This window comes from Borostomias antarcticus (assembly GCF_949987555.1).
Source record: "Borostomias antarcticus genome assembly, chromosome: 1".
Classification (NCBI taxonomy): Eukaryota; Metazoa; Chordata; class Actinopteri; order Stomiiformes; family Stomiidae; genus Borostomias; species Borostomias antarcticus.
The window spans coordinates 28,556,558-28,577,766 of NC_140234.1; the positions used below are offsets into that span (position 1 = coordinate 28,556,558).

The 21,209-nt window shown below is 47.1% G+C and overlaps 1 protein-coding gene across 1 annotated transcript in view; it reads right to left on the bottom strand.

Annotated features, from left to right (window-relative positions):
• Positions 1-21,209, bottom strand: part of gbe1b (glucan (1,4-alpha-), branching enzyme 1b) — a 119,775-nt gene that overhangs the window by 79,985 nt on the left and 18,581 nt on the right. The window contains exons 3-7 of the mRNA XM_084446998.1: positions 20,538-20,653; positions 11,371-11,496; positions 10,160-10,295; positions 6,035-6,125; positions 4,512-4,721 (exon numbers count right to left, since the gene is read on the bottom strand). Coding sequence (XP_084303124.1) covers positions 4,512-4,721; positions 6,035-6,125; positions 10,160-10,295; positions 11,371-11,496; positions 20,538-20,653 — 679 coding nt within the window. The remainder of the gene's footprint in view (positions 1-4,511; positions 4,722-6,034; positions 6,126-10,159; positions 10,296-11,370; positions 11,497-20,537; positions 20,654-21,209) is intronic.

Genomic DNA, 21,209 nt, shown 5'->3' on the forward strand with positions numbered 1-21,209 from the left:
AGGGCGCCTGGCGTGCGCGCAACGGAGAACCCCACCGAGGAGGACCTAAGCCAGCCGACACCGATGAGGAATACTTTTCCTTTTGAGCACTTTCCTTTTTTGAATAAACGCCCATCCAGGCCTAACTTGCCGCCTGAGTCCGTCTCGTTGCTTGGTCGGGTGATAAGTCCCCCCCGGTTTCCTCGTGGTTGTCACATAATGTGCTACTATCCATTCAGTGTTTAACACATGCCCAATAAATCAGTTAATTGTAAACACACTAAAAAAAGAGTGCTATAGGACAGTGGTTCCCACACTGTTCTAAACCATGGCCCTTTTTTTGTGAATCTTATTTCAAGCACCTCAACACTCAAAACAGAAAATCAATGGTTTGCATAGCACCCCTTTAAGTTAAACATGACACTATGAATATTTGTTGCAAGAATGCATTCAGACTGACATTATGAAGAGAAACAACTTAGCAGATAAGTTGATTGGATGGGCTGGAGTGATAGCAGATGTACAGTATTTAGCTGGTGTCCAGAGTTCTCCAACGGGTATCAGAATTAGTTTTTTTTTTTTTTTAAATGTAACATGCTTTTCTTACATTGTTTTATTCAACAGGCACATTCTAAATGACCTGGCCCCTCATCATGGCACAGTAGTAGACTTAGCCTACCTTCAAAATCAAACCATTTTCAGGTATGTACAGTAGGGTGCTGTTTGAAACCCTAATTGTTCTTTCTTTGACCAGAAATAGTTATATCTGGAACATGTGTTCATATGGTTCTTCTACTGTTACACATGGCTCTGTATAGCATTTTTTAGATTCTATATCCTGCATCAGCCATACTGTAGCTAGCTGTGTGTACAGCAGTCATGTCAAAGACCAAATTATGTAAACGGACACATCATCTCTCACAGCATGGGACCGTGGAGAGGAGTTGAAGGGGCTCTGTCATCCCAGGCCCAGGGTCTTTATCCATATCTAAGAATTTCATGCACACATAAATGGATGCAAGTAATCCAATTTGGGATGGACACAGTATAAGAGCGGGCTGGCTACTGGAGGAGCCCTCATCAGACCTCTCAGATGGCTCACATCAGACCTCTCACATGGCTCACATCTGGCCCACATCAGACCTCTCACATGGCTCACATCTGGCCCACATCAGACCTCTCACATGGCTCACATCTACTGGAGGAGTCTTCATCAGACCTCTCACATGGCTCACATCTGGCCCACATCAGACCTCTCACATGGCTCACATCTACTGGAGAAGCCCACATCAGACCTCTCACATGGCTCACATCAGACCTCTCACATCTACTGGAGGAGCCCACATCAGACCTCTCACATGGCTCACATCTGGCCCACATCAGACCTCTCACATGGCTCACATCTGGCCCTCATCAGACCTCTCACATGGCTCACATCTACTGGAGGAGCCCAGATCAGACCTCTCACATGGCTCCCATCTGGCCCTCATCAGACCTCTCACATGGCTCACATCTACTGGAGGAGCCCTCATCAGACCTCTCACATCTGCAGCTGGAGGAGCCCACATCAGACCTCTCACATGGCTCACATCTACTGGGCCACAGAAAGGCTGGCTTTATTGTGGGCCTGAAAGCATGCCTAGCCTGCCTGAACACCATTCTACAGACAAACAGTCAGGCAGACAGACAGACAGGCAGGTAGATGCAGACAGACACAGACAGACACAGACAGAGACGGGCAGACAGAGAAACAGGCAGACAGGCAGGCAGACAGACAAACAGGCAGGCAGACCGACAGACAGATAGGCAGACAGTTCTGTCTGTCTGTCCGTCTGTCTATTCGTCGGCCTGCCTGTCTGTCTGCCTGCTTGTCAATTCATCTGCCTGCCTGCCTGCCTGTCTGTCTGTCTGTTCGATCTTCAAGTCCTTGCCCCTCTTTGAACAGGCCTATTATACAGTAGGAGCGTTAAAAATGCCATAATGCATAGCTCCTGCCTGGATACTCTCTACTCTAATACAACTATAGTTGTATTTACTTTACATGTACATTCTGATGAAGGGAGACAGTTTTTTCTGTCTTAACATATAGTGTATATATTAATGAACGCAACCTCCTGAAAATGTCCTAAGAACTTCCTGACATTCATATTTCAGCTCCAGTCCCATTGAGAGATGAGCCCTCCCAGTAATCCACGTGTTTATTGAGCCTACAATGCCATTTCAATATTCCAGCCAGTTTGAATCATTTAAGCTGCTGGTTTCAGACCATGGAATAAGAGGACATTTACTTTTGACCAAAAAAAGATGAATACACCTTTTTGTCCTCAAGAGACCTGTGTGAAACTCCGCCCACACCTCTCAGCTTGAGGTCGTATTCAGACTTCCAGAACTCTCCCGATATCCCAGCATACACCTGAGTGTTGACGCACCGATGCTTGCCAAGGTAAACCTGTTCCAGACACTCTTGCTTTGGAAACCAGCACGGCAGACTCCTTTCTTGTCTGGCTGTGTTGAATGTAGTATGAGAGCAATTAATCAGCGTTGGGCGTTGGAGGAAGCCGTGGGAGAGGAGGTGAAGGCCCCAGGGAGCAGCAGAGAACACAGACATGGCTGCCGTCGTCGTTGTCAGTCAGCCTCCCGGTGGGAGTGTCACGGTCCGCTCGCGGTCACATGGTATCAGGGTTGGCTGATTAAAACAGATTGCATCTGAGGCGGCGCGCTCCTGGCTACCCACAGAGTCACGTCCTCTCGAGCAGGAAGCCTGACACAAAGATGCATCCACACGGGCCGGGGCGCAGGACAAAAAAAGACAAATGAACTGAGACCGAGAGTCTGCTGCGCTCCTCTGGGGTTTGACAAACGACTCTTCAGACGCCTTCCGCTCGTGGCATATGTCTGCCCCGAGTCTAATGAGCGCTTCTGATAGCAGGAGAGTTCAATAAGTAATGAAGGCCCGGCTTTGCACTCTTATTATAGCCTCCATGCCTGACACTAAACACTGCCTAATGTATTGCAGGCTGCCGTTCGCCAACGTACACTTATTAAATGAGAGTTGAAAAAGGCGTTTGATAGACTGAACAGTGCTGGTTCCCCTTTAATGTGTGGTGGGATCATTTCCCTGAGACAGAGGCGCACTTCATTAGCAGGGATACAACAACACCAATCAATAGCTTTGGTACAAAGTGAGACCCCGCCCGGGTCAGAAAACAGCCTCCGACTGGAGAGGATTTGCCGACACACTCCTTGTTCCCTCATCTCCTCTGCAATTATCGGGGAGTCCACACATCTCCAGCATTACTCCAGGCTGCCACTGCCTTGCAATGTTATCATTATCTCTATTCATAATTCATTGAAATTCAACACCCGTCTGGCTGGCCTCTTAATGGCAAGATCTAAGAGACTTTGAGGGAACTTAAACTCCCCAAATTCCACAGCACTGGGAGCTTCACATGCGCGCCTGTTCGGGACGCGCTGGAAGATGAAGCCTGCGTCATGTTGGTGCCGTATGCATTCTGCTTCGGCTAGCGAGCAGGCACAGTATGAGGTACACTATCACGTATCATCGGGGATGTGGAGATGCTGTGGGATGCTGGGATAGCCAATCTACGTTTTGCCACGTTCACGCTGTTCACGGTAACGTTAATGCACTCACTTGCAGTAGGAGTGTGCAAGTGCAGGCTCACCAATGGATGGATGTACTGTGGGGAACAAAGCTACTTCAGGACAGCATCCACAACACAGAAAATGTCACCTCAACACTAACTGCAGCATGACTCATTTCAACCAGACATCCCATACTTTTCTTGTCAACAGGTGCCAACCCACCAAAATCAGCTTAGTATCGGCACGTTAACACACAGTGGAAGAATGTCTAATGAAATCAGAGGTCTGTTCTGATAATGAAAGGACTTAATTTCATGCACAAGACAGCGTGTTTATTAATCTATAGTAGAGGCCCGTGTGACATGGAGGGAGAGAGCAGCAATGGAGCGCAGCAGAATGAAACCAAGAATACACAATATACAGTATAGATGATACATGTCTGTGGTAAAAGGCTTTAAATCACTGCTCCAACATGAAAGCTGTGTCTTGTCTATACTGTGCTTAGAGACCAGGGCTGAGTTTCCCAGAGGCATTGTAGCGCCACGTTCATCGTAAGCTACGGCGTTCATCGTAGCGCTACGTTCATCGTAAGCTACGGCGTTCATCGTAGCGCTACGATGCCTCTGGAAATCTCAGCCCTGGATCACAGTAGGTATCCAGACACAGCAGCCAATACCAGGGTCCTGAGCAGACAGGGAGGACTGACAGACAGACAGACAGGCAGGGAGACAGGCAGACACGCGGACAGAGAGACAGGCAGACAGACACGTGGACAGACAGAGACACACAGGCAGACAGACACACAGGTAGACAGACACACAGGCAGACACACAGGTAGACGAACACACAGACAGACACACACGTAGAAGGACACACAGGTAGACGGACACACAGGCAGGCAGACAGGCAGGCAGACAGACAGACAGTACCTGGAGTAGTTGAAGAGGCGGCTGTCCCAGAGGCCGTGCTCCCCCCGGGGAGGTGAGTGGAAGTAGCAGGAGTCAGAGCCGTCGAAGCGGTTCAGGCCGTCCTCCGTGTTCTTGGAGGCGTGGCTGTGGACCACGTCCAGCAGGACCACGATGCCCAGGGAGTGGGCCACATCGATCAGCTGCTTCAGCTCGTCTGGCGTGCCGTAACGACTGGACACACACGCACGCACGCACACACGCACACACACACGCACACACACACACACACACACACACACAACCGCACAACCTCCTCATGCAATTGTCCAATGCGGAATTATCCGTGGTGTCATGTCCTTCAGTGTATCAGTAGCCTTGCTAAGCGACCACACTGCGACAGCATTACCCTGCTTCCTGCTACCCCGCCGCTCCGGATTCAAACGACCCCCGAATAAATCATGGGTGAAATGGATCTGCACACATGACTCTTTACACTCTCCACATGACTCTTTGCACTCTCCACATGACTCTTTACACCCACATGACACTCTACACTCACATGACTCTTTACACTCTCTACATGACTCTTTACACTCTCCATGTGACTCTTTACACTCTCCACATGACTCTTTACAATCACATGACTCTTTATACCCACATGCCTCTTTACACTCACATGACTCTTTACACTCTCTACGTGACTCTTTACACTCTCCACCTGACTCTTTACACTCTCCAAGTGACTCTTTACACTCACATGACTCTTTACACTCTCCATGTGACTCTTTACACTCTCCACATGACTCTTTACACTCTTCACATGACTCTTTACACTCCTGTGGGCAGACAGGGGTCATGAATACGTCTCTCGACTAGACCACCTTTGTGTCTCCTTCTCTCAGGATTATTCCAGGTGTCTGAATTTCTACCATTGAGGTAACACTTTATAATAACACCCAGCTATAACGCCTTTATAAGCTATTAGTAGATAATGAACTAATCATGAATAAACCATTTGTATACATTTGTAAATGATTAATACATTATTTTTAACTATATTTGTATAACATTTACAAATTAGTTATATATTATGCATAATGCATTAGTAGATAATGAACTAATCATGAACAAACCATTTCTATTCATTCGTAAATGATTATTAAATCATTTATAGCAAGATTTGTATAACATTTACAAATGATTTATATATTATTCATAATGCATTACCAACATTGTTTGTACTTGATTTGATAAGCATTAAATAATATTATCTAATGTGTAGGAACACATTTGTAAATGGTTTTACAAAAATATTCTTTGAGCGTTATAGCTGGGTGTTATCATAAAGTGTTACCGTACATGGACTACCTAAGTTAAAAGCAATTATTGTAAGTTGCTTTGGATAAATCTGACTAAATGACTGTAATGTAATGTAATATGTCTGTTCACATTACCTAGAAACAACGAAAGCTTGTAATAGCGTAAATGGCGTAAAGCTTGTCGTATATGAGTTGGTCAAGATACCGTATGGTGAAGGTATTTACCTGGAAGCGGCAAAGAAACTTGTAACTTGATATCCAAAGCTGGCGTAGTAAGCATGTTCCATGATGGCCATCAGCTGTATGCAGTTGTAACCTAACCAGGAGAGGAGGGAGACAGGTAGTCTTAGCATGTTTACAATGCCTGTGCTGTTTTATTGAATACTAGTGGTTAATCAAACAAATGTGTGATTCTTCTTTCCTAATAGGCTTCTTATGTACAGCATTCACTAGCGAAATTATTCCAATTATGTAATAGCCATGGGGGAGAGTTATGAATATGTATGGTCCAACCAAGTGCCTCAGAGAGGTGCTGGCACATGGCGGAAGTCTGCTGACACTCGGACGCCTTGGGTATTCTCCTCAACCCCCTCAGTTCTCAAAACAAAACGAAAAACAGCCCACTTCTGTATATCAATCTCAGCCATCCTCCTCGCCTGGCCCTCCCCTATCAGTTATGACAGGTGCATTCAAACACTGGAGCTCCCGGCCTTTTCTGCTGACACACAACCCCTTGTTCACAGACCAGCAGTGTCTATTGGGAAACACCAGCCCTCAGAGCAGGAAGTCACACTCACTCCAGGAAGTCACACTCACTCCAGGAAGTCACACTCCAGCGTGACCGGCGCTAGCGGCTCCTCGAGTCAGAGAGCATCTGACAGACCAATGAGGACTCTGGAGGAAGGCCCTGAACTGTCCTATTGTTGTTGTTGGAGCAGACATGTTTATTTATATAGCTGTTTCTTTCAGATATATTTATTTACTGTACAGTATATAGCTCTGTTTCTTTCAGCCTAGAGGAAAACTTCAAGATGTGTTTATTAGCCATGTATATGGTTCACACATACTAGGAATTTGCCTAGGGTTCAGGCATACGCTGTTGCAGACGACGTAGGACAGGGTGCAGGACATGACAGTGCAAAGACATGACAGAGCAAAGACAGGACAGTGCAAAGACAGGACAGAGCAAAGACATGACAGTGCAAAGACAGGACAGAGCAAAGACAGGACAGTGCAAAACAATCAAGAGCAAGATGGATCAGATGGGTGAAGAGAAAGTTTATCCTCGTAGAGCAGCCAGGGAGATGAGATGGCAGGGTTGGGGTTCAGGGTTATTATAACCCTGAACCCCAACCCTAAAGTAACTAAAACCCAGTTATAGTTAATTTAGGGTTGGGATTCAGGGTTATAGTTAGTTCAGGGTTGGGGTTTTATGGTTATAGTTAGTTTAGGGTTGGGGTTTTATGGTTATAGTTAGTTCAGGGTTGAGGTTTTATGGTTATAGTTAGTTCAGGGTTGGGGTTTTATGGTTATAGTTAGTTCAGGGTTTTGGTTTTATGGTTATAGTTATTTTAGGGTTGGGGTTTTATGGTTATAGTTAGTTCAATGTTGGGGTTTTATGGTTATAGTTAGTTTAGGGTTGGGGTTCGGGGTTATAGTTAGTTTAGGGTTGGGGTTCAGGGTAATAGTTAGTTCGGGGTTGGGGTTTTATGGTTATAGTTAGGGTGTATTCACACAGACACTAGTTAGTGCGCACCAAACGAGCTTTGGGACCGAGAGTGCTTCGTTTAGGTCTGTGTGGGCACAGCCATCGCACTCAGGTGCGCACCAAAACAGCCGCACCGAGACCCTCCAGAAGGGGTGGTCTCAGAGCGGCTTCAACCGAACTGTTGTGCGCACCAGTTATGGTGTGAAAGCGCGCGACCTCGGACCAACGCAACTACCTTGTGCACGCTATAAATTCGTTCTTCCCGGGAGTTTTTAATGACGTACCCGCCCCCAGAAAGATATTGACCAATGACAGCACTGAGCATTTTCATGTGACTTGTGGTGCATTTGGACCAGAGTAAAGAAAGTGCTGTGTGAAAGCGAACCGCAGTAGCTGAGAAATTAAACAATGTATCACTTTCGCGTTTGGTGCGCATCAATGGTGCGCACTAAGATATGTGAATACGCCCTTAGTTCATGGTTGGGGTTTTATGGTTATAGTTAGTTTAGGGTTAGGGTTTTATGGTTATAGTTAGTTCAAGGTTGGGGTTTTATGGTTATAGTTAGTTTAGGATTGGGGTTTTATGGTTATAGTTAATTTAGGGTTAGGATTTTATGGTTATAGTTAGTTAGGGTTGGGGTTCAGGGTTATAGTTAGTTCAGGGTTAGGGTTTCATGGTTATAGTTTCTCAGAGCAGTGAGGGAGATCGGATTGCAGGCATAGGCCGCGGTCACTGATGGAGAATTTTATTGCACATATTCCTTGAACTGCTACAGTTCTTCACACTTCACAGAGTTCTCCCTAAACCGCTACAAAGGACCCGAGCCCTGCTGTACCAGACCTGTCAATGCAGAACATCCTACTTTAAATGCAAAATAATACTTCAACCTCCGGCCCATGTGGGACTAGAGTTTCAGAGAGAGGGATCTCTACAGCCACTTCCCTGAGCCTGAAACCACATCTCCACTCACTGACCCCAACTTCAAATGATCACACAATTAAATTAATCACAAGAAAGGTAGGGTTAGGGTACCTGGGGTTTAAATAATAAATATAGTAGTAGTAGTAATAATAGTAATAATAATAATAATAATAATAATGGTTATAATAATAATAATAATAATAATAATTAATGAATACTTATATTTATAAAGCACTTTTCATTATGAGACAGTCTCAATGTGTTTACAATTAACACTGTAGGGTACCTTTAAATCATAACAATAATAGTAATAATAATAATAAATAAATCCTTATATTTATAAAGCACTTTTCATTGTGAGACAATCTCAGTGTGCACAGTTAACCCTATCCCTATCCCAAGTAACAAGTCAAATTGAGAATCAAAATCCATATTTCCATTTCAAACACCACAAAGCATCACCTAATGTCTGATATTTGGACTAGCATCACAACGCATCACCTAAGGTCTGATATTAGGACTAGCATCACAACGCATCACCTAATGTCTGATATTTGGACTAGCATCACAAAGCATCACCTAATGTCTGATATTTGGACTAGCATCACAACGCATCACCTAATGTCTGATATTTGGACTAGCATCACAACGCATCACCTAATGTCTGATATTTGGACTAGCATCACAACGCATCACCTAATGTCTGATATTTGGACTAGCATCACAATGCATCACCTAATGTCTGATATTTAGACTAGCATCACAACGCATCCCACACATACACCGGACAGCGCTCCAACTAGCTGTGCGAGAGTGATGCAGGAGTCAGCTAGCAGACTGGGCTTTCATTAGGATTAATTGCCCTATCAGCCCAATGTCAAGCACCAAATGAACGTGAAGCTTAGAAACCCAGACCCCCCTTCCTGCGTTTTGATTTATGGGCACAGAGCCCCCCCCGACCACCCTACCCTGGCCGTAATGACCACTTCAGCTGCTGACCGAGGCCGGTAAACAGGATGTTGACTTGCAGAGCTGGCTTCGTGCAGAGAGAATGTGACAGGGCTGTCACTGAGGGTCCCCTGGAGGGTGTCTGATCTAAGGTACGGTGGCAGAGCGAGGCGGAGGGTCAGCGGGGTTGAGGACTGCAGCTGGCTGGGAGACAGCAGCGATGTAGCGCACTGACCTCGCCACTCCCGGCTTGTTTTCCTCAGTCGTTCATAGGCGCAGATTTGCTCGTTACCAAAAGATTACCAAAAACGGCAGCACATCTCAATTTCCATTCGAGGAAGAGAAAAATAGTACAATTCCACTTCCACTTATGGACGATAAAACTGTAAGCTAACTTCACAGCTGCGGGTGTGATCAATCAATCAATAAATCAATCAATCAATCAAAGCTTTATTTGTATAGCACATTTCATACCCAGAGGCAACACAATGCACTTTACAGAGAACAAGGGAGGTGGGCATACGACCCACCCCTACATATTCCAGAGGGAAGCAAAAAACAGTAATCACCCGGGGGCCAGATAAGTGAGCTGTAAAAATTATTTCCTGACCCCTCTCAACAAGGTGATCAAGCAAGCTCCTGGAGTATGTTTGTCTACCGGCTAAGAACATTTATAAAGCAATAAATTACATTAAATTACATTTTCAGAGTAAGATTGTCGTGTGTGTTTGCCCATGGTTATGGATAATGATTCTGAGAGCTGTGCACTTACCCAGGTCTTTTATTCGAGGCAGCACGTTGGTGGTGAAGTTGGCGTAAGATGCAATCTTGCCCTCAGGTGAAGCAATGCCCACGTGAGATTCGTATATTCTCAAGCTCCTTGGCTTCTTGGGGCGAGGGTGGACATGCTGGAGAACACGAGAGGTAAAATTAAGAGCTGCGTTTAGGATTCCAAGCACACAAAGTCTAGTTAGTGAGACCGGTCCAGTTAGTGAGACGGTCCAGTTAGTGAGACCGTCCAGTTAGTGAGACGGTCCAGTTAGTGAGATGGTCCAGTTAGTGAGACGGTCCAGTTAGTGAGACCAGTCCAGTTAGTGAGACCGTCCAGTTAGTGAGACGGTCCAGTTAGTGAGACGGTTCAGTTAGTGAGAACGGTCCAGTTAGTGAGAACGGTCCAGTTAGTGAGACCGTCCAGTTAGTGAGACCGGTCCAGTCGGTGAGACGGCCCAATTTGTGAGACCATCCAGTTAGTGAGACAGTCCAGTCAGTGAGACGGTCCAGTCAGTGAGACTGTCCAGTTAGTGAGACCATCCAGTCAGTGAGATGGTCCACTTAGTGAGACCGTCCACAGCAGTACTGGGTGTTATTGCTCACCCCCCCCCCCCCTCCCTCTTCTCGTTTTGACTACAGTACGTGCTCTCCACCGAGGACATGGAGGACTGCTGTGATACTGAACACTCAAGCTAAAGATCAGCACCAAACGCCAATGGACAACAGCCCTGACTGCATCATATCCTTGCCGGCGGGGTTAGGGTCAGAGGTTAGGGTCAGGGTTACTGTAGGGTTAGGGTCAGAGGTTAGGGTTAGGGCTACTGTAGGGTTATACTGTAGGCAGGATGGGGACACATTCACTGCAGTTCCTCCTCCAAACCACTCCCTGCACTAATGATAGTATTGCTAGACAGACAGACAGACAGACAGACAGACAGACAGACAGACAGACAGACAGACAGACAGACAGACAGACAGACAGACAGATAGATAGATAGATAGATAGATAGATAGATAGATAGATAGATAGATAGATAGATAGATAGATAGATAGATAGATAGATAGATAGATTATTAATCCCCTTGGGGAAATTCAATGTATCTAATAGCTCACGGCACAACATAACATAGAACGAAAGAGCAATACACAACACAACAAGAGACAGACGACAGAACGGTGATGGGTGGGCACTCAGATGTTTAACTGTGTACCTGGTACGGCTGCAGAGGGTCCCAGTGCACCCAGTCGTAGATGACAGCCTTCTCAGGCTGGGTCACGTACTTCGCCCAAGGTGAGATCCTATACAGCCGCTCCCCCGCCTTGGTGTGGACCACCACCTGGGACACGAGACAGATGAGAGGCGTTAGCAGAGGGCGCGCTGAACAAAGACACACAGGAAGGACGAGGACGTGGACACGTGCGTGCCGCGCTGCAGAGGACAGGCAGAGTGGACAGACACAGGGAGGACGTCATAACTTACAGTAGACTAAGTTTGGGGACAACAGACACAGCAGACTTTTGGCTTTGAACAATTATCCAGAGTAGGACAGGGGTACTTTTGTTTAAATGCAATGTCAAATGTAAAAGATAAGCGGTTACAGTAGTGTAGTCAAAAATGAGTCATCCTACAGTAACTGCTGGGGAAGGAAACAAGGGCTGTGGTCAAAGATGAGTCATCCTAACTGCTGGGGAAGAAAACAAGGGCTATCTCCAGATACATCTCACCCCACAACGCCTGCTTTCCTCTGGAATATGTAGGGGTGGGTCGTATGCCCACCTCCCTTGTTCTCTGTAAAGCGCATTGTATTACCTCTGTGTATGAAATGCGCTATACAAATAAAGCTTTGAATTGATTTGATTTGATTTACTAGAAAGGCCTACAAGCTGATCGCCAACGTCACAAAATGACAATTCAGACAGTACTGTTTGAACAGTTTGAGCTTGATCTTCAGCGTCCATTCTTCCAAGATAAAAACGTAAACAGGCTGTACCTGCCCAATGCAGCTAGAGGCTTCACGCGCCCAATGCAATGTGATTGGCTAAAAACGTTAACAATTTCCGAGCTGCATCCGCCCAGTGCGATGTGAACAAATCCAGGCCCTTGGTGTTGACAGACCGGGCAGACAGAAAGTGTGATCCCTTTGTCTCACCAGAGCCTCCCGCCCAGATAGCAAGCGGATCTGGGCCATATACAGGCCAGATCTGGCCCTTGTGGCTTAGTTCCGGCCCATATATGGCCCAGATCCGCTTGCTATCTGGGCGGACCCTCTAGGGCAGGCATTCCCAAACTGTGATGCGCGCCTCCCCTGGGGGGCCCCAAAGACATTCAGGGGAGGCGTGGAGGGATGGTTAGAAAAAAAAGAAGAAAAAAAAAGAAAGGAAAATAATGCTTTTTGTTTTTGAATTTTCTATGGTTTTTATGAATGAAACGTGATTTTAAAGGTCAGAAGATCTAAATAAATAATGGGAGAGATGTATACTAAGTTTGTGGATAGTGCAGAGAGAGCCTCCCCCCGCAGGCATGAATGTATTGTGTGAAAATGTCATAACGTTAACTAGCAGCAGCTGCCACCGAGCTCACTTAGCTGTGCAATGTTATGGGCTAGCTAACGCTGCCTTGCTAAATGGACAAATTAGGGGGTTGGGGGGGCGCAGGTGTGTCACTGTTTTCAGAGGGGAGGCCCACATTGATGGAGTTTGGGAACCCATGGTCTAGGGAATGAGACAGTTACTTCAACATTCACCTGGAAGCCAGAGAAGATGAGCATGCAGTATAGTACTCCGTCAGTCTCAGCTGAAAGAACAGACCTCTCTGTGCTCTTAATTAATCATGCATTCTGTCAAGGACATTTTATGAATAAAGTAAATCACCTCAAATCAGTTATAGTGTGTGTGTGTGTGTGTGTGTGTGTGTGTGTGTGTGTGTGTGTGTGTGTGTGTGTGTGTGTGTGTGTGTGTGTGAACTGTATCTACATGTGTGCGGGACTATGTGTGAATGTGTGGTTGAGGCTCCTTTTCAATACATCTACAGGATAGAAAATGGTCCTTCAACTACACATTCTTCACTGTCAGTTGACCATCAAAATCATCCCTCTCCCATCAACACTGCTCACTCCTCTCTCATCCCTCCTCTCCCATCCCTCTCTCCCCTCCCTCTCCCTCCCATCCCTCTCTCCCCTCCCTCTCTCCCATCCCTCTCTCTCCCATCCCTCTCTCCCTCCTCTCCCTCTCTCCCATCCCTCTCTCCTATCAGCACTGCTCCCTCCTCTCCCATCCCTCTCTCCCATCCCTCTCTCTCCCCTCCGTCTCTCTCCCATCCCTCTCTCTCCCATCCCTCTCTCTCCCCTCCCTCTCTCTCCCATCCCTCTCTCCCTCCCCTCCCCCTCTCTCCCATCCCTCTCTCCTATCAGCACTGCTCCCTCCTCTCCCATCCCTCTCTCCCATCCCTCTCTCTCCCCTCCGTCTCTCTCCCATCCCTCTCTCTCCCATCCCTCTCTCTCCCCTCCCTCTCTCTCCCCTCCCTCTCTCCCATCCCTCTCTCCCATCCCTCTCTCTCCCATCCCTCTCTCCCCTCCCTCTCTCCCATCCCTCCTCTCCCATCCCTCTCTCTCCCATCCCTCTCTCCCCTCCCTCTCTCTCCCATCCCTTTCAAGAATTACTTTCAGAATTCAGCAGGTCTTTCATAGTACTGTATACTGTACTGTAGGTGCATTTTTGCCTGTGTTTTGGTCGGGTGTCTTTTAACAATCTTAATTACTTTTTAATATTATTATTTATTATTACAATTGTATAATTTACTTTTTATTATGGACAACAACGAGTCCAGTACTGTGCTAAATTGTTTACTCTTGGGAACGGCTGATTCCACAACAAAAGCCTGATGCTCTGTGGAGAAATTCAGGAAAGACCGGAGGAACTGACAAGTAGGAAAGCTGAGCAGGGGTGAAAGTAGGAGAGAAGAGGAATGTAAACCCTATATCTCACGACTGCACAAAGATAATATCCCGGACTCGATGTGACCGTTGGCGGCTTTCTCACTGTGCCGGTGGAGAGAAGCCAGGCCAGCGGAGGGGCAGGGTGGCTTGCGATCCTGATGGCTGTTATGCTGTGTTCACACCGGGCGCGGCGAGAAAATTTGCGGCGCGCAGTTCGCCCAATCTCGGGATCAATGGGTCGCCGCGCGAATCCGCCGCAGAAAGTTTAAAAATTTTAACTTTTGCGAATGTCGCCGCGCGGCGAATCCTGGCCTTCGCGGGGTGAATCCCGCCCGTGCCGCGCAGTTCACGCGAATTGTATTGACTTTCTATGTAAACTTGCCGAGCCGCAGGAAAAATTTGCGCCCGGTGTGAACACGGCTTTAGCCTGCACATGTGTCCTGGGACATCATCCCCCCATCCTCATCCCCCTCATCATCCATTCAGACAGCCAAACTCCAGACAAAGCACCCCACTGCTTTCACGGAGACCTCTGGTGACCAACCATGCCTCTCTCTCATCCTTCAGTCAGCTTGTGAAATGCCCCAGTGGACGCAACAGAACGCTGGACTTGGCTGTGTGTGAATGTCAAGGACGCATGTAGCTCCAGGGCACTTCCCCCACCTTGGAAGAGTGGATGTATATATATATATATATATATATATATATATATATATATATATATATATATATATACACACACACGCACACACAACGGCTTGTGTGAACACTCAATTGTGATTGGCTGAACATCCGGTATGTATACACCCAGCAACTCATTGCTGTTCTGAATCAATTTGCAATTCAAGATATGATCTAGCAACCCAAACAATGCTACTGTAGCTAGCCATGAGCGAAGTGTAGGCTACTGCATATTTGCTGTGCAACATAGCAATTGTCCAGTTGTCAAATCTAATTGCCAACAAACTGTTTATGATAGCCAGACACCTCATTTTCCCCAAATCAATAATGTTTTCCCACATCAGATATGTGTGCTGCGATCAGATGTGCAAGGGTTTGTTTGGTCTAGGATAGTGATGACATCATAGCGTTAGATTTGACAGGGTTTGTTTGGTCTAGGAGAGTTATGACGTCATAACGTTAGATTTGACAGGGTTTGTTTGGTCTAGGAGAGTGATGACGTCTTAGCGTTAGAATTGACACGGTTTGTTTGGTCTAGGAGAGTGATGATGTCATAGCGTTAGATTTATAAAAGTTACTGATTGCTATGGAAATGACTATGCTATGGAAACTAACCATGAATTATCAACTTGTCAAAGCTCATATTATGAGCAATAGATTCATTTTATTTCGGTATTATTTTTCCTGTTGAAAGGCCGCTGTATAAGTGGGATAATGAACTCTGGGTGTTGCTGTTTAAATGACCTTGGTGGAGGCTGCGCCTCGGGCAATTCACTACCTCCGCGTCGATCATTTAAACAGCGCAGCACCCGGCTCAGACTTCATTATCTCTTACATCTTTCAGATCTCTTCATGTTTTGTGAGGTCTGACCAGTTCTCCAATGGAGGCAGTCCATCTGTGATGTAGGCCTGAGCCAGGAAGCAATTTAGGAAAAAGTCCCCAAAATATGTCATCAATGCAAAAAAGCCGGTCTCTTTAACATCCATTTTACGTTCAATTCAGAGTTGGAAAAAAAGAGATGGAATAAATGGTTTGGACATAATAATTGGCAAGTTGTTTTTCTGCCTTCAGTCACAGAAGAAAAGGGAGAGCCAGCGTTCGAGCCTTGGGGAAAAATCGATCCAGGCGTGCTTCCTACAGTTTGAGAGCACTGCTGCCCGCCTCCCTCAGTCTCCTGTGTAAATGAGCAGACACATTAGAACACAGTGGAGGGGCAACGACCAATGCCACCTGCCTGTGACACACCTGACCCCCCCCCCCCCCGGAATGCCCCCCGCAGGGCCCCTCTCATTACGGCCAGACCACCTGAGGACAGCAGGCCTGCGCCCCCCTGAAGTGCGTCACACTTTAACCTGCCCTTGACCCACTCCATCGTCCCCACATGCTCCAAGATGTCCGCCATCATCCCTGTACCGAAGAGGCCAAAACCAGCCTGCATCAATGACTACCGCCCTGTAGCTCTCACCTCCGTGGTGATGAAGTGTTTGAGAAGCTGGTCAAGGACCACATCTGCTCCTCACTACCCTGCACCCTAGACCCTCTACAGTTCGCATACAAACCCAACAGACCCACAGAAGATGCAATAACTCAAATACTCCACACCACCCTATCCCACCAAGACAAGAGCAAGGGGAACGTGTCGGGTTATGTGAGACTGCTGATCATTGACTACAGTTCAGCTTTCAACTCTATAACCTCACCCAGACTCAACACCAAGCTCAGGGTCCTGGAGCAAAAGGACGCACTCTGCAAGTGGATCCTGGACTTCCTGTCAGACCCCGGGTGGTGAAGGTAGGCAACTACACTTCATACCCCCTCACGCTCAACACGGGGGCCCCAAGGGCTGTGTGCTGTCCCCCGTATTGTACTCTTTGTACACGCACGACTGTACAACCACCTTCTACTCCAATGCCAGCGTCAAGTTTTCTGAAGACACAGCAGTGATAGGCCTGATCACCAACAATCACGAGAGGGCCTACCTGGAGGAGGTGAGACTCCTGACCCAGTGGTGTCAGGAAACCAACCTCCATCTGAACGTCAGCAAGACAAAGGAGATGGTGGTGAACTTTGGGAGGAAGCAGGAGAGGAACTACACCCCTCTAATCATCAACAGGACCCCTGTAAAGAGACTGGACAACTTCAAGTACGTTGGCGTCCAGATCATCAAGAACCTGACATGGTCAACACACATTAGACGCTGTGGTGAGTTAAGCACATCAGAGACTGAACCACCTCAGACAACTGAGGAGCGTCAGAGCGTCCCACCAGATCTGACGGAGCTTCTACTCATCCACGATCGAGAGCATCCTGACTGGGAATATCACCACCTGGTACGGGAACAGCAGCTTTCAGGATCACAAGGCCCTATAGAGAGTGATACGGTCAGCTGAACGTACCTTGGGGGGCCCACTCCCCCACCTCGAGGACATCTACACCAGAAGATGCAAGACCAAGGTCAACAGGATCCTGAAAGACCCCAGCCACCTAGGAAATGGACTGTTCTCTCTGCTAGTCAGGGAAGAGATACCGCACTCACATGGCGAGCACAGACGCTCAGGAAGAGCTTCTTCCCACAAGCCATCTGGCTCCAGAATGACTGTCTTCTCCACCCCCCCCTGCCAGGATATGATTTATTATAGCTATAGAAGTACATAACTCACATAAGTACATAATCCATCCAGGTCCTTACTGTATCTATCCAATCACAGCTGATTCTATACTAATAGAAGGGGTACCTATTGTGTAATTTGTGTTAATTAGTAAAATTGTAATTTTGTAAATAGTAATTTGTAACTTGTAAATTTGGAATTTGGAATTTGGAATTGAGTATTAGAGTTTATCTGTAGCATAATCTTGGAGCCGGCAGTAACATTTCACTGTGACTGTATTATTGTACATGTGACGAATAGAAGAATCTGGAATCTGGAAGGACAAGGAGAGGTGAAGAGAGAGAAGTGGTCCTCAGGACATAATGACTGGCATTACACAGAGAGAGAGAGAGAGAGAGAGAGAGAGAGAGAGAGAGACAGACAGACAGACAGACAGACAGACAGACAGACAGACAGACAGAGAAAGAGGTGGACAGAGACAGACAGATCGCAGAGAGAGAGAGAGAGAGAGAGAAAGAGAGCGAGAGAGAGAGAGAGAGAGAGAGAGAGAGAGAAAGAAAGAAAGAGAGAGAGAGAGAGAGGAGAAAGAAAGAAAGAGAGAGCGAGAGAGAGACCAGCAGAGATATAAATGACTGACTGGCACTATGAAGTGGGAATGTGTGAAAATGTATCTCCAGTACTAGTGTGAGGTCTTGGCCTTGGCTCTATGGCTGATATGGAAACCTCCTCCAAAACAATGGAATCACGGCGATCACGAGACATTTACTCCGCTTTAACAAGAATTGCTATTGTTATGTTAATCCCCAGAGGGGACATTCACAGAGGGAGATTCTGTGGAGCGAACTCCGAAGCGCAGCCCACGCTGAGGTGCACGTTCCCAGGATCCGAGGCCAAGGGGCCGGCCTCTCAATCTGCTGCTCATCCTCCTCAGACCCACCTGCGCCGACAACCGATCCTGGTTGGTTGTCCGGAGGGGCGCGATGTACCAGCCACTGCCCCCCTCCCAGAGAGAGCGCGACGCCACCCTGCCATCCACCCCTCTCCTGGCATCAGGTTTCCAGATTATTTCTCATCTGCGGTGTGTCAGTGGGTAGACAATGGATTATGGTGGTTCTTCTTTTGCATTTAACCCTGATTAATTATTTAGTAGAACTAATAGCACCGATCCTTTCTGCTCACAGTGGAGTGTGCTGTGTCCCGGGGCAGCTGGGTAATGTCTGGAAGGTGCCAGCCTGACATGGGAGAGGCCATGTTGCAGCTCCATCGGGAATGTCAAATTTCCATGGCTCCATATCCTAACACCTAGTACCACCGTCGCTCGTCCGTACTAGGGATGTTAATAGTTAATTGACTATCGATTAATTGCCGATAAGAATTTACTCGAGTAAGATTTGGTTACTCGATTAATTGCTTGTTAATGGAACAGAACTCTTGGAACAAACGTTATCAACGGGAGTTGTGTGAAATGTGATCATGATTTAAGGTCTGACTGCACATGAGGGCGCCACGCCATGTAGCGAAGGCTAATTGGGATGCTGGGAAATTTCAACGACACAGCGGAAGAAGACAAAAAAATGAGCAAAGCGCAGTCCAGCGCGGGACGTTCTTATAAATTAATCGACTATCGTTTGTTAAGGTTAACAGTTATCTATTCATGAAATTCCTTGAAATTTGCAACCCTAGTCCGGACGGCTTCCACAACTCAGGTCCTCTGACTTACCGAAGCACATGACGACCTAAAACAAACAGCGCTTCAGCCAGCTAAGCCACTGCCAAGCCGGTGATCCCATGGCGCAGTTGGGCGGCATTCATACTGAGGAGAGACTTTTAACCAATTAAACTGGGCTCCACTAACTGGAGTGATCCTTCCCCCTGCATGCACAGTGTTAGAGGCTGCAATGCAGGGGTCCAGAGACGCAGCTCCGCTGAACGATCATCACCATGCACAGACAGCTTCTATCTCTCTCTCTCTCTCTCTCTCTCTCTCTCTGTCACAGTCTAGTCAGTCTCTCTCTCTCAATCTCTCAGTCTCCATCCATCAATCCATCCATCCATCCATCCATCCGTCCATCCGTCCGTCCGTCCGTCCGTCCGTCCGTCCGTCCGTCCGTCCGTCCGTCCGTCCGTCCGTCTGTCTGTCTATCTATCTATCTATTTCACAGATATGGGAGTCAATATTTGTATGATCTATGGAATATACAGTATGTTTCTAATATGTTCATATAATTGGCAGGAGGTTCAAAAGTGCAGTGAGTGCCTAGCCTGTCTTTGCTAGGGAGCCAGGTCTGTCTATGATGCTCAACAGCAGGGCTCTCTCTCTCTCCCTCTCTCTCTCTCCCTCTCTCTCTCTCCCTCTCTCTCTTTCTCTCTCTCTCCCTCCCTCTCCCCCCCTCTCTCTCCTCTCCCTCTCTCCCTCTCTCTCTCTCTCTCTCTCTCTCCTCTCCCTCTCTCTCTCCCTCTCTCTCCTCTCCCTCTCTCTCTCCCTCTCTCTCTCTCCTCTTCCTCTCTCTCTCTCTCCCTCTCCCCCTCCCCCTATCTCTCTCTCTCTCCCTCTCTCTCCCTCTCTCTCCCCCCCTCTCTCTCTCCCTCTCTCCCTCCCTCTCCCCCCTCTCTCTCTCCCTCTCCCTCCCTCTCTCTCCCCCTCTCTCTCTCTCCCTCTCTCCCCCTCCCCTCTCTCTCTCTCCCTCTCTCTCCCTCTCCCCCCCTCTCTCTCTCCCTCTCTCTCCCCCCCTCTCTCTCTCCCTCTCTCTCTCTCTCTCTCTCTCTCTCTCTCTCAGAGACAGTCTCTACCTCTCTCTCTCCCTCTCTCTCTCTCTCTCTCTCTCTCTCTCTCTCTCCCTCCCTCTCTCTCCCCCTCTCTCTCTCTCCCTCTCTCCCTCCCTCCCCTCTCTCTCTCCCCCTCTCTCTCCCTCTCCCCCCCTCTCTCTCTCCCTCTCTCTCCCCCCCTCTCTCTCTCCCTCTCTCTCTCTCTCTCTCTCTCTCTCTCTCTCTCAGAGACAGTCTCTACCTCTCTCACATACAGTCTGACAGCGAGGATAAGATAAGATGAACTTTAAGATGAACTTGAATAACCCCAGACTAGGAGGGGCTATTCACACAGCCATAGCAGACTGCCACGAGAGTACAGTACAATATATAATACCATACACTACCTTGATCTTGGAGTTGTGTTGCACAGCTGGGGACTTGTCCTCTTTGGGTGGCAGAGTCAATTCCCATTTGCCAAAGTCTCTCTTGGTGTAAGGGTGAGAGAAGTTATTCCAGCCATCTATAATAGGAAATAACAAGGATACGTTGAAATGGCAAAGAGGGCTAACATAGACCACCCTGGTTCCTAGTCTTAATCTCAATCTTAACGTTCTACTCATCCATTACTTTATTTTCTATTCTATATCAGCTTTGCATGTGCTTTCTGTCTCTCCTCCAAAGCCTCTTTACATGTTCTCTTGCCCTTGTTCTCTCCACTCTGATACCTACATAGCCTGCCTCTCATAGCAGTCTATAGGCCTACAGATGCCTTAACACTCATAATACCTGGTGTACATATCAACCTCTCATAGCAGTATGTAGGCCTACAGATGACTTAACACCCATGACACCTATTTATTATTTATTTTATTTAGAAGTTTATTTCAGGGACAACATACAAATACATTAGTCTCCTTAGAGAGAAGATGCATTGTACTAGATTATAGCTTTTGCTCATTTCCATCTCCAGTCCCATATACATACAACAATACGATAAAAATGATGCAATAAAACATGCATTCGTACAATACGATGAAAACATGCATTTACATATTAAAACACTACATTACAGATTC